The 14,325-nt window shown below is 40.7% G+C and overlaps 1 protein-coding gene across 6 annotated transcripts in view; it reads left to right on the forward strand.

Moving 5' to 3' along the window:
- nav3 (neuron navigator 3) overlaps positions 1 to 14,325 on the forward strand; it is a 187,387-nt gene that overhangs the window by 143,060 nt on the left and 30,002 nt on the right. For 5 of the 6 annotated variants that reach the window (XM_030149179.1, XM_030149180.1, XM_030149182.1 and 2 more), the window contains exons 13-23: positions 2,265 to 2,388; positions 3,954 to 4,263; positions 4,831 to 5,560; positions 6,818 to 7,243; positions 7,874 to 7,915; positions 9,520 to 9,677; positions 10,017 to 10,211; positions 10,718 to 10,770; positions 11,449 to 11,472; positions 12,754 to 12,777; positions 12,992 to 13,069. In XM_030149179.1, the coding sequence (XP_030005039.1) occupies positions 2,265 to 2,388; positions 3,954 to 4,263; positions 4,831 to 5,560; positions 6,818 to 7,243; positions 7,874 to 7,915; positions 9,520 to 9,677; positions 10,017 to 10,211; positions 10,718 to 10,770; positions 11,449 to 11,472; positions 12,754 to 12,777; positions 12,992 to 13,069 (2,164 nt within the window). The remainder of the gene's footprint in view (positions 1 to 2,264; positions 2,389 to 3,953; positions 4,264 to 4,830; positions 5,561 to 6,817; positions 7,244 to 7,873; positions 7,916 to 9,519; positions 9,678 to 10,016; positions 10,212 to 10,717; positions 10,771 to 11,448; positions 11,473 to 12,753; positions 12,778 to 12,991; positions 13,070 to 14,325) is intronic. The other variant, XM_030149184.1, reaches the window with a different exon arrangement.

Here is a 14,325-nt window from a genome sequence, read left to right on the forward strand (position 1 = left end):
GAATTAATGAAGAATTCAGACCCAAGCATAGCATTTACAGTTTATGTAGACCACAAGGAAATGTTTTAAAAAGCATAATTCCATTTTTTAAAAAGCAAAATATCACTCCTTTAAAGGCCCTAAACACCACCAGCCATTCATCTAACCTTGACACTAGGTTATCTTCCCCACATGGATGTTTTCTTCTTTCAACCAGTCAAAAGCAGTTAGCTACTGTCAGGTGATGCCAAGACCGACTTAAATACACATGAGCGGGAATGATTAAAGAGAAGCAGATTCAAAGACATTGATTTTTCCAGGCTTTGTCTACAAAGGACTGTGTGTTGAAACACATAGAGGAAACACTGGGTTCAGCTTGTGTTTGGTATCACAGATCCACTCACACTGCTTAACAATAGGTCCCTAATTTAAAAAAAAAAACTCACATTGACAGCCGTGATTCCATTTATTTATGCATTTGACAAGGCATTAAACATCCATCTCTGGAGAATATTGGATTTGAATTGAAAGAAAATGACATATTACACGTAGGAAAATGACAAATTGGCAGTGGTGTTCCATAAAACAAAGGGCTGCTTTCTGATGTGGCTCATTTTTGGCTACACGAAACAGAGGCAAGGGGTATTTTATTCTCTCATTCTCTCAGTCTTTTTCTACCATATGGGTTTCTCTCATTTTAAGCCTAAAGTTTGAGGTTTTGTGCAGTTATAAGGTAAGTCAAACACCTGTTCATTTTTGAGCTGTGAAGATAAATGCTTCTCATTTTAAGTCAAACACCAAATCAATTCTGCACTGCACCACTGGACAACTGGGTCGGGTGTCTGCTCTGCACTACATTCATTACAAATCTTTTACAGGATAATGTAGACTATCGTTTTTTTGCACACAGACTCTAGATACTAATTATTAATTTGTATTTCTAATATGTTTCCACAGTGGAAGGTTGCATAATATTTTTTGGTTGCAATAAATAGACTTGTTTTTCCTGATTACTAACACCTTAAATATTTATTAAACAGATGCAGTAGAGCTAATGAACAGGGTGTGTGTTTTGCGCATAACAACTTTTATGGTTATTGATTTTCTGAGCAAACTTTCCAAAATCAATAGCGCTATTATCTTCCCCGGACAGCTACATGTCTGCATCTCCAGCTCACCCACATTTCCCTACCTTCCTTCCTCGTGAGGCTTTGAAAAACGAGTCATTATTCTCTCATTTTCTGTCTGCCTTTGGGTTTCATCCGTGTCTCTGATGAATTATAGATGGCAAGCCCGAATTGACTTGTTGAAAAAGTGTAATTAGCTTCTGGAAGTTGTTTCCTTTTTATTAAAATCATTTTGAATGCAGAGTGTGTTTGGAATCAGTCAGACTGAAAATTGAAATCTTGTGGAATGTATTGGTAAAGTAGATTGTTGCCTGTATAGAGCTCTTTGTTGTTGTCTGTCAATGCTATGCACATCACAGTGTGTAGTTGTGTGACTGTCATTTTGTTAGAATTGATTGTCAACTCTCTCTCTCTCTCTCTCTCTCTCTCTCTCTCACTCTGTGTGTCAGCTACTGTAAAGTGGTGGGTTTAGTCATTTTTTTCCCTCAGATTTAAAGGAAACTTTTAACAAGCAAATTTAGGGTAGATTCAAACACAAAAGCAAACATAGGTGCACAAGAATGTATATGTTTGTGTGAGATCAATGGAGAAAGACTTGTCGCAACAGTGTATGTGTCTGTGTGAACCTTTGTGTGAAAGAGCAGCATAACTAATATATTGCTATTGATGGTGATTTATTAAAGCTGAAAGCAGAAAATGCGTTTGCAGACTGAAGTAACGTGTCGCAGGTCTTTTCTGACATGAAATTGTACTGTAATTAAACAGTGACTGTGGAAATGATTTCTTTTTGATCCATACACTATTCATTTAGTGAGCTCCCAGTGTCTCTTATAGCTTCAGCAACAGCTAAATAATGACAGTGCTAATGATGAAGATCCTTTTATTCCTCCACATGCTCAGAGTTAATGAGAAGCTGAGCAATTAATGAGCCAACACCCTTTCTTCTCTGAAAAAGAACTCAATTACCCACAAGTCAGCTGGGCTCAAAGAGAAACACATTTGTTTGAAGAGCCAAGTAGGATAATTACAAATTATCTGCAAGTCTGTTAGGGGAGCTGGGGATTGGGCGCTGAGGAAAATGAACTGAACTTTATCTGGTCTGCTTGGTCTCAACTCGTTTTCTCCTCTCTTTTCTCTGCTCTGTTTCTTCATCTGTAGCTGGGATGACAGTAGCTCGGTGAGCAGTGGCCTGAGTGACACCTTGGACAACATCAGTACCGATGATCTGAACACGCCGGCCTACCCCGCTGTCAGCTCATCACGCAAAAACAAGGGAGCACAGGTGAGGCGTTTATTTATTTGTTATTTAGCAGGGACAGTACACATTAATGAACATTTCTGTAAATGCGCCAGTATAAGCAAAAAAGCAATTTTTCAACTGTTGTCCCTGGGTAAGAAGGAAAATGCCAGTGTTCATAAAATTAGAAACGAGAAGTTCTCTGTTCTTCAGCACCAATAATCATTGATTAGTGATCTCTGAGGGTGATGTCCTTCTATGTTGTGTTTAGTTTGGATTTAATATTTTGCTAAATCCACTTTTATTCATCTTTGGTACATTTATTTGTGTATTTGGGCCCTAATAGTTCATAAATTTTGAATTTGAACCCTCCAGGTGCTGCAAAACTATCTTCATATTCATTCTGGTGAAAATTGAGTGGATTTCGGAGGGTTTTGGTTACAGTTACAATTCTACACAAAACTTAGTAAAGATTTAAGCTGCAAAAAAAAAAAAAAGAAAATATGTCCAAACATTGAGCTGATTACCTAAAATGTTCAGTTGTTAGTTGAACGGGACAGAGCAGCACAGCCAATAACCTGGAGGGGGTGGGGCATGAAGTGGCTCATGTGCATTTAAAGGGCCAGCGCTCAAGACCACCTTTCTAGTGTCATTACTCAGAAATAGGGTTGAAGATGGACCTGTGGAGTTGAATTAATGAAGAATTCAGACCCAAGCATAGCATTTACAGTTTATGTAGACCATAGGGGAATGTTTAAGATGCATAATTCCATTTAAAAAGCCAAATATCACTCCTTTAAATGTCCCTTTTGTGTTTTTTTTGTTTTGTTTTATTTTCTTTGTGAACTTTTTCCAAGACTGTAAATGAGTTCTAAAAGATGGGAAACCATTCTTCATTTGTGCAGAGTAAGTTTTAGTAGAAAGATCTGACTAAGCTAGTTTTTGTCATGCCAAGTTACAAGCATGTTGGTTTTGCAAGAAACCAAGGCTAGTCTGTGTATGAGCTGTAAAATAACAGCTGAGGGAGAGTGGATTAAAGGCCTTTGCTCAGCTTTCCACAGAGGCTTTTTTAGTATATTATGCCAAGTATCTTTGGCCCCTCATGAAATACTCAACAGACTGGGTTCTTAAGACACTCTGGTGTTGCTAGGGAGACTGGCCATCTGTCAAGGTAGGGTAGTTATCAGTGCGGCATGTGGGTGTGTTTGTGTGCATCCCAAAAGAGGAGATCTGGACTTGGGTGATTCCAAAGATAGCTGCAACTTCACACACTTCCCTGCTGCTCCGTTTGTGTAGTATCTTGAATTTCTTTGTGGCTGTGTGCTGAAATAGGACTTCTTAAAGAATAATATAAGGGGTTAAACAAGCTTCAGGCTGGACTGTAAAAGGTCATCATTTTATGTCACCAAATTTTAAGGCATACAGTAGTGTGACTGATTGATTTGTGACCGACCAGGGGGTTACTTTTTACTGTATGTTACAAGAATAATTAGATTCAAATGATCACTACAACACTGAACACTTCAGAGTTGTATGTGAGGAAAGATTCAAACCCTTTTTTTTTTACTTTTTTTACTTACTCTGTCTGACACCTGTAACACACCACACAGTCCCAGAGAGGAAGCAGGTCCAAACATGCAGAGCAGGAGGTGAGCAGCAGCTGGGCTGGAGCTGAGGACCTGAAGAAGGTGGAGGAGGAGCTGGACGCAAGCATGGACCCGAGCAGTGGATCCTCACGCTGGAAGCCTTCCTCATCCTCCCCTTCCTCCCAAACCCAGGGCCAATATGAGGACGCTGGGCAAAAGGCGACTGCGTTGGCTCAGATGTCTCAGACGGGCTCATGGAGGAGGGGCATGACGGCCCAGGTGGGCATCACACCACCACGGACCAAGGGCACCTCTGCAGCCCACAAAACACCTGGTAAGAGAAGTGAAGTACTGATTTATTTTTTATTTATCTATTTTTCTGGCTGACTTAATGAGTAGGGTTCAGTCATATTCCCACATGACTGATGCAAGTGGCATCATCATATTAAAAATGTAGCATGAATTAAATAAGGGACCTTGATAAAATAATGTGCAAAAGTTATTTTTCACATATATGTTTTTATTTGATGTTCTGGACAGTAACAGCAAAATATCCAAACACAAAAGCTACATTATCAAACACTGTATTATTATAATGATATTTTTTATTAAGTGGGATATAGATGAAATCATGCAATCATTTGGCCAAGTGAAAATATTTTCAGTGACTTTTCAGCAGCATGCATGTTTTCGATCCACTCAGCGTGTTTAGTATCTTTGTAGCAGATAAGTATTGGATTTCAATGCAGCTGAGCGCTGTTAAACAGGCCTCTGGCTGTTTGCCACAACTGACACTTATTCTATGTTTTCCACCATAGGAGATGAAAACAAGTGCCGCCAAGAATCTGCTGAGGATAATGTTTTTGTATTTGTGCTAATAAGTGTTTATGTAAATTGACAGGTAAAACTGATGATGCCAAGGCCTCTGAAAAGGGCAAGGCACCTTCCAAGAGTTCAGCTGGCATTCAACGCTCTCCTTCAGATGCTGGGAAGAGTAGTGGAGATGAAGGCAAGAAACCCCCCTCTGGCATTGCACGCCCACCCACCTCAAGCTCCTTTGGATACAAGAAGATTCCAGGTCCCACTGGCACCTTAATCACCTCCAGTGGTGCAACACTTGCCAGTGGCTCAGCTACTCTTGGCAAAGCACCCAAATCCTCTGCTGCTCTGGGCAAAGGTACAGGAATTGGGGGTGTGCGTAAGACTAGTCTGGACGGCTCACAGCCTCAGGATGATGGCATCTTACTTGGCTGTGGAAGCTCTAAAGTGCCCCTACAGTACCGCTCTCTACCCAGACCGGCTAAATCCTCCAGTGGGGGGGCAGCAGGACGCAGTGGTCATCGTTCCAGTTCTAGCAGTATCGACTCAAATGTCAGTGGCAAGTCAGCCGGAGGGGCGGCAACTCCAGGCGGTGCCAAACGCAGGGATGCCGGTAAAGTGGGCTCAGACCGGTCCAGTCCCATCACCATCAACCAGACAGACAAAGAGAAAGTTTCTGTGTCAGACCAGGACCCGGCAGCAGGACTGTCCACCTCCCCTAAATCAAGTCCCACCTCCAGTTCAACAGGCCAGTCAGGCCTCAGGCAGCCAGGCTCCAAGTATCCCGATATTGCTTCTCCTACCTTTCGCAGGTCAGACACGCAAACCATGCACACGACTCTCATTCTGTCTTTGTCCCTCATCACGTGTGTTTCTGTGACTCGAGCATTTCACCACATGATATGTAATTATATTAGTGTTAATAAAAAGTGATTTGTTATAGATAACATTTAAAAAGTAAGTTTAGGAACTGCAGTGTTGTTGGTCAATGTAAAAGATTAATCAGATATAGAATTTTAGGGTGTTTTCATTTATGATAATGAACTAATGTTGGAGTCACTCAGTGATGTTTTCCTGATCCAGGCTGTTCCCCAGACTCCTGTAGAAGATATAGATATTTATTGAATATGCCATCTTTCCCAAGCGTTACCAGGGCTTAAAATATTCTGTCATCGTTATCAATTTTGAACACATTTGGATGCACAAAATGAATATTAGATACTTAATAAATCACATTTCAGTGCCTTCAGAGAAAATTGATGGAGAGTATTTACTTGGATGCACAGCCGAGGGCCACCATTAAATTCCCTGGTGTAGATGATATGCCACTGCAGATGAAACATATCTTTACTCCAAAGATGGAAGTCTGATGGCTTTTCATTCAGGTCAGGCAAATCCAGTTTACCAGTCCAGATCAGAACAGACAGGAGACAGAAGTTTCTTGGCACGCCAATCTCTGGCTCATTAGAAGCATGCGTTCAGCAGGCGTGTCCAAACATCCGTCCCATCCGATCTGTCAAACCGACCCGTTTCATCTGCATGTTTTCAAGTTTTTTTTCTTCTCTTCAAGAGAGCATCACCCATATATTTTGTATGATTGCGATGACAGACTAGCACAGGCACAAACTGAGTAACAGGCTGTCTGGGCATATGTGGGAGGAAAGCAGAGGTCGAATGGGCTAACAGATTAGGTTATTTAAAGTCACAGGGTTGAAACGGGCAAAGCTGTGAAAGCAGATGTGTCGATGTAAATTACTCAAAGTTCACATCTGAAATGAAGTGGAGTTTCCAGCAAGGGAGGAAAATGTTGGGACGATGCCTCAGTTAGTTTTACAATGTGGTGATGTTTAATAGTTGTTTTTCTTCTTAACACACAGCTCCTTGCTTGATGTCTTTTGCCACTGGAGTCATACAGTTTCATGTGTTATATTGAGATAACCATAATGTAATCCACCTTCTCAATCCAAAAGTATACCAGCGTCCTTCATGTTCCAGTGTGGATCTTGCAGATGCTCATCACCTATTCTTTGAGCATTTCTGAATGACTGCACCCACCTCTCTACCCTCAGATTGTTTGGCACCAAAGCCAGCAGCAAGGCCAGCTCTCCGGGCACGCCCGACTCTGGCAAGTGCCCCTCAATACTGGGCAGCCCTCACGGCACGTTGGCGAGGCAGGCCAGTCTGGACTCTCCCTCTTCTGGCACGGGGAGCCTGGGCAGCGCTGGTGGGCAGAGCGGTGGCAGCAGCCCTCTGTATGGTAAAACCCCAGACCTGTGTACTGACTCCCCGGCCTCCAGTCCAGCCTCTGGCCTCTCCCTGCCCTCCAATGCTCGGCCCTGGCCTGCCTGTAGTTCATCAGCTGGCAGCAAGGATACACTGAGCTGCCAAAGTATGACCAGTCTGCACACCAGCTCTGAGTCCATTGATTTACCGCTGGGCCACCACGGGCCTAAGGTTACCCGAACCGGCAGTGTCAAGTCCACCCTGTCTGAGGGGTGAGTAACAGGGAATATGATTGGGCAGAATCATATTCATTGTTTCATTTGAGAACTCAGACAAAACTGTAGACATCAAGATTCTGTAAGATATAGACAAACAAGTCAGAATATGAATAATGACTCTATCTCTTCATAACTCAGCAGAATTACTGACCTTCCAGCTTCTGTTGCATGGAATAAATAAATACAATTTTTTTGTTAGCGCTGCAGCGTAGTATTAAATTAAAGATATTATTAGTTGTGGATCTGCAGCTATGCCAGATCAGGGACCACAATAAATGCCCATCATTTCAGACACTCATTCTCATAAGAAGTCTTGATGACAGTGTTTCCATTAATTTGTCCACACTATGCATGCAACACCAGAAGACAGAATAAGCAGGATACCACTTTATAGTCCTATGCCAGTTTAGCTGTATGTCTCGAAAATGAAACAATTGGTTTAACTCGTTTCTTGTGTTGTATATTTGGTGTCTTGTGTCCTGTAATGCATTAGTTAATGTCTTTACTGTTTCCTTCATTAGTGTATGTATGTGTGTAAAATGTCAGTTTTGTTAAATGTGAGCAGTTTTTTTCCTCATGTTTTCTGGTGTTCATCTAATTCACTCATCCTCTGTGTTTTAACAGCATGCCTCTTGACAGAAACACGCTCCCCAAAAAGGGACTGAGGTACAACAACTGCAGCCACATCTCATTCTCCACTATTGTTTTATTCATGCACATGTATAGGCCATAAGAACACATTTGCATGAAAATAATCATTTTACGCTCATTAAATGCATTTTCCACATTGTATGTGTGGCATGTGGTACTGTACATACACTAGAAAAATTTGCAATTATCTTATGTAGTGTTTGCAATGCAGACATTACTCCCTAAATAATATGACACAGACATTCTGGACTTCTATCTGCATCAAATGAAGTTAGAGATCTGTCAAAGGACATGTTATGCCATTGCATTTTAGTTACATAATATGCTTTAGTGAGGTTTGTTGCCACACCTCACTGTCCTTTCTGGTTCTTTGTGTCTTCCATTTTGTGGCACCAAAATAAGGACATCCCTCCTGTGCCTTAGGATCTGATTTTGTTGCAGAGATCCTGTAGTCAAGATTACATAAAAGCTTTCCAAATGAGGTGAAACGAATCAGAAGTGCTATACTCCAGACCATGCAGGATTATGATTTTCTGTCTCCTCTTCTCATTCTCATCTCATGCTTTGTCAGAAAAGAGGCATAAAGTTACCATAAAAATGCAGTTCTTTTCATGCTGAGTAAAATTTCTAAACCTCATGATAACACCTGCTCTGTTAGCCAAGAGGGGGAGTACGGTACATATTTTGATTTCAGCGTGAGTAAAGGGAGTGCGACAGAAATACCATAACCCATACATCACAGTGGCACCAGCTCTGCAGGGAACAGCCTCTCTAGCTGATTATACAGCATCACTGGTGAGGAGCAGAGGGTTCAGTGGCTTACACTGGTTTCTTTCATTTTGATGGTTTTTGGTGCTCAAATGTTTCCTCAGTCTTTCTGACCCTAAATGTTACATTCTGATGGGTATTCACATCTCAGACTAAGCTGCCTTTTTTGCCTGTTATTTTCATTTCCTACACGATAAGCTTAGCAATTAATTGCATCTTTCAGTCATATACTGTAAATAAGCGTGTTTTGTAAGAAAAAAAGCATAAGTAGTTAAACAGTGACCTTTGGATTTTTCAGTCTGCAGTGGATGTTCTATTTGCACTTTACTGACAGACAAATGCTGCTGTGTCACACAATTCAAGGCATATTTAGACACCCAATCTCTGGGGGAGAGAATGCAAAGCCAAGGCGTGAGGGAGTGGAGCGAGGTCAGATGTGACAAGCGTAGTAATGGGGGCGTTAGAAGGAAGCCAGTGCTGAAAAGGGATGAGTGCAAACTCAATTATCATCCTCAGAGGATTAAATATGGCCGATTGTCACGCGTGCGATAAGGGGGCCCTCAGCTGCTGAGCCACTCCGGAGCTGGGAGAAGAGCAGATGAGCGACAGCATCAGTGTGTTTGGGGGTTTGAGCCAGGGCACAGTGTGACTGGCAGTGTAGATGCATGCATTTCAACATGTGTGTGACGGAGCTGCATGTTTTCTTGTTTTCTTGCATGTTTGTAAGTTGAAGCTTAAACCTCATCTTATTAAACCATCACTACATGAATTCCCAAACTCTCTGTAGGAAACTTTTTTCCCTGTCAAGAACCATTTAATTCTTGAGTTTACATCATACTTGTGGTTTTCAGGTACCCTCCATCCTCCCGGCAGACCTCCCATGAGGAAGGGAAGGAGTGGTTGAGATCACATTCAACAGGGGGGCTTCAGGACACCGGCAGTCAGTCACCACTGTCTCCTCCTGGAGCCTCCTGCACCACCACTGGAAAATACCACTACTCTAACCTCCGTAAGTCTAAATGCCTCTGATCTTTAGGATCAATAGTGTCATTTTGCATCTAGAGTATACCATAGACAGTTCCAAACTCCAATTTAATGTGAAGTTTCTCAGCCAAAAAGTCCCACAATGTCAAGCAAACTGTCACCAGACAAATGGTCGAAACAATCAACTGTATGTTGCTATTTTGATAATAAAAAAAAAACTTTTATCAGCACAAACAATAATTAATTGTGGAGTCATATTTAGTCATATTCACAGGTATGCAGGTTCTCTCCACCTGCATTTTGGAATCATTCATTTGATATTGGGACAAAACTAAACCATTGGTGTGTTGTGTGTGTTGTGCAGTGAGCCCCACAAACATCAGCCAGTATAACCTGCCACCAGGCAGCAGCAGCATGAGCCGCTCCAACAGCATCCCCGCCCAGGACTCCTTTGACCTGTATGGAGAGGGGCATCCACTGGGTGGCAGCGCTACCTCCCTGGAAGATCGACCACGTGCCATTAGCCGCTCTGGCTCCTTTAGGGACAGCACTGATGAAGGTAGGACACACTTACACCATCTGTCCAACTGTATTTAATAAATGAGCCAATCTTCTGACTAAGAAACCTTCAGAGATCATTTAAGGTTCTTCACTACTTTAATCACAGATTTAATGAGTCCTCACTGAGTCTACACTCTGTCAGTGTGTTGTACTGTTTATGTTTTTGTGGGAAATGTAAGAGGATGTGATTATATAGTCAGCTTATAAAGAGGAAATCATATTTTAATCCCTTCTCATAGTTCTATATACAGATATAAAACCTGAATGATTTTACTATATAAAAGTACCAACAAGGCAGTAAATAAGAAAATAAATAAACTGAGTTTGAACTGACCTCTTAGCTGTTATTGAGGGAACACACAGTTCAGATTCTTTAGAAAAGATAGCATTGAATTGCTGCTTCAGTTAAGTCCATTATCTGGGACATTGCTCCCAATTCTTTACAACAACAAATGTTTTCCTGAACCACGTGAATCACTAATCTGTCTCCATCTCTGCTTTCAGTCCATGGTTCTTCACTGTCTCTGGTCTCCAGTACGTCTTCTCTGTACTCTGCGGTATGTATCTGCCCTGCTTCTCCTCCTACATTCAGACAAATGCCTCCTCAGTGTTAGAACTCCTGCTGTAAATTGGAGTAAATGTAGTGAATCCATGCATACATTTGTACTGCAGCCTCACAGTTTTATAGCACAGCAGCAAATTTCTCGTGCAAATTGCTCATATTGTTTCTGTTGTCGTTTTATTTGTTTCCAAAGTAAATTTAGCAGAAAAGCTCTGGACAAGTGTTGGGTTAGAAACCTATAGCGTAGCCAATGTAATGTTCAGCAAAGTTGCAGATTTGTTTTAGGGAAAAGAACCAATTACTACCCACCCTGTGTTTTTCCAGTTACATTGGCACGTTGCAGATGATCTGAATGAATAGTTCTGTTTACAAAGTTTTTCCACAGGTGGATTTAATTTGTTTTCATGATTTTCATAAACCATTCTTCATTTTGTTATTTCTCTAATTTTATCCACGTCAGTGCCGCTGATATTTTCTGTTGTTCAATCTCATTTTAATGAAACTTTAGTAGGATTCTGAATGTGTGTGTTGTCAGTTTCATTTTTCTTTTCCTGTCATTGGTATTGAAATGCTGCTCATGCAACGTATTATAATTCATTTAAAAAATTGAATTTGACTGAACAGAACACCGACTCTGTAATCATTCTCTAAACTGTATACTTCTCCCCAACAGACAGAGGAGAAAGCACACTCAGAGGTAAGAAGAGTAATGTCTGTCTGTCTGTCTGTCTGTGTGTCTGATTGTCTGTCTGCACGTCTGCTTCTGGTTAATTCATTGCTGTTTCACATATAGTTGCAGATGTTGAGCATACCCAGCAGGTGGCATTTAATTGCCTTGCTCATGAGCATCTCAAAGGCTGCTGGGTTTAGAAAAGCTACACTTCCTTGTTTTGTTTGAATTAGTTGTTCTTTCTCCAGGTCACATGCATGTGTTGCTGTTTTGTTTTTTTGCCAGCCATGCTTTCTGTGTCTGTATGTCTTTCTGTTTGTGTTTCTGTTGCAGTGCATCTGTAGTCAGACACAGTTTGTCTATGTCAGTCAAAGCACAAACAGTGATATGAGTCCAAACCACATTTAAGACATTTGGAATTTGATTGTAAAAAAAATACAATAATACTCAAGAAACACGATGGTAGACAAAATGGTATCGGATTCTACAAAGCAGTTTAACCCTATGTTGCATTGCTTCTGATTATTAGTGAATCATTTGCCTTTATTTCATCCTGATCATAAATAACTACACATTTACTCATTCCAAAACTGACACTATGCAAAGGTCATGCATGCCCTTTGACTCTTCAGTCAACACTCCTGTTCAGTTTATCACTGATTCTTCTTTGAGTTTCATGTTTTCTGATTCTCTTATACATTTTTCTCTGTCCTTGTTTTATTTGTGCTTTAAACTGCAGAGGCTTGGATCAAACAGTAATAGCAAATACATTGCTGTGTTTTTGAGCCGTGCCAAATGAAGGGAGTGTAGCATTTTGGGACAACTCACTCAGTGCAAACTGACAATCACAGACTTAAATCTGAATTTCACTCTGTGCCAAGTATCCAACAAGAATGTATCATGTATCAAGCAAAACAAAATGTTGTATAAAACATTATTCTTTAAAACTGTGTCCTCTGTGAAACACACTTTATTGATAATGATATCAAATGAGTGTTTAAATTAAGTTTCCTTATGATTGTCTTCTCTCTTGTGTCGCACATGACAAAGACACATATCTGGCACTTTGGTAATTATGAAAAAAACAGTATCAGATATTTGTAAATACTATTTGACCCATGTCAGTCATATTTCCCTGTATTTCTTTCTTTCTTTTTTTGTTTTTTTTTTGCTGTTCTAATACTAACCATACAAAAACCATTGGTGTGGCTTGTAATAACCTCTGTCTCTCCAACCACCTCAGTACATGCTGTTTTGATGAAAGCATGCAACATAGTGTTAATTTTCACTCTTCTCTTTTCAATCAAGGGCCAAACAGTCCAAAATTCCACGGTAATCCCCCCACACTTTATGTTCGCACTTCACCTCAGTGTTTTTATACTGTATTACTATGTAAATACAACAAACTGCACACGTTTTGCATCAGACTTATCAATACAGGAGTTGCAAGTTCAACGCCTCCTCCCAATACATTCAGATTTTCTGTGTTGATATTTTTCAGTGGCATTAACCATACATTTGTCTCTACATTTTCTTCCAAAAACAGCAAATCAGAAAGCTGCGTCGTGAGCTGGACGCCTCTCAGGAGAAGGTTGCGACCCTGACGTCTCAGCTGGCTGCCAATGTGAGTTTGTTTACTTGAAAAGACGGCGTCAAAACAGTCGGCTCATTTGCATGATAACCTGCAGTCAGAGAGCTTTTATGGAAAGCATTCCCTATCGAGGCTCTGGAGGGAGTATAAATCTGAAAGATGCCCACTAATTCTTTTTCTTTGGGTTTGAAGCTTCTGTGCATATATTTAGAATTCAGCTTGTTTGATTTTGATGGTGTGTGTTTATATGCTTATCCTTAGAAAGGATGTTTTCCTGTTTGTGTTTGTGTGTCTGCCGTACAGCGAGGATTCTCTCTTTGCTTTTGTCTCAGCCAGTGGGGTTTAAACAAGAACAGGAGCCTCTCCCAAATTCAACCAAGCAGAGAAAATCAAATAGAGATAGACGGGCAGAGAAAGTGAACAGGGAGATGAGGATAAGTGAATCTAGACTCAAGCGCGTCATGCGTGGGTGAAACAGAGTGAGATTCAGAGACCTCCAACCCCCAGACGGAGATGTCTTTGTGCTGAGATGCAGATAGATCGACATACTGTGTCTGAATCTGCTGCCACCTCCCAACCCTCAATGCCAAGCGCGTGATCAAGCGTGGAGGCAGACGGGGTCTTTGCTTTGGTCCAACGCTTTGATCACAAAGTTGTGCAGAGCTGAAGCTGTAGTGTAAACTGTAGACAAAGTTGATAAGTGTAGAGGTGTAGATGACTTTATAGAAGAGTTAGAGACAGACAACTTCAGGTTTTTGTTTGGAAATGACATGCCTCATTTATCATCACATTTACTCTATGGCCTTGGGGTAAAAAAAAAAAAAAAGAAAGAAAACTGGTAAATTTGAAGTTAAAAAAGGCATTTTTCAAAGATCAGCTGAAAAGAAACTTTAGTTTCTCTGCAACACTTGAAGTAAATAATATCTTGAGGGGAAACATCCCTATGGGTCTTTAAACAGTTAATTTTTCAGTAAAGTTTTGTTGGAACCGACTGAAGCATTATTTGGGTAACTGTACTACAGGAAGTAGGATACTGTAAACACAAGGGAGAGAAAAGAAATTTAACAAAGGAAGACAGACAATTCAAATCCTAAAAAGTAGTGATTTTCCTCAAATAAACATAGACATAGAGACAGACACTGTTTAGAGGTTTGTCAGATCTTAATGGGACACTTAGTAAAATAGTAAAAAAAAAAAAAAAAAAAAAAAAAGAAACAAACTGTGAAAAACAAGTGAACTATATGGTTTATGGGAATATACAGCAAATCTTTACAGGCTGAACGTATGTG

This window comes from Sphaeramia orbicularis, chromosome 12 (genome assembly GCF_902148855.1).
Source record: "Sphaeramia orbicularis chromosome 12, fSphaOr1.1, whole genome shotgun sequence".
NCBI lineage: Eukaryota > Metazoa > Chordata > Actinopteri > Kurtiformes > Apogonidae > Sphaeramia > Sphaeramia orbicularis.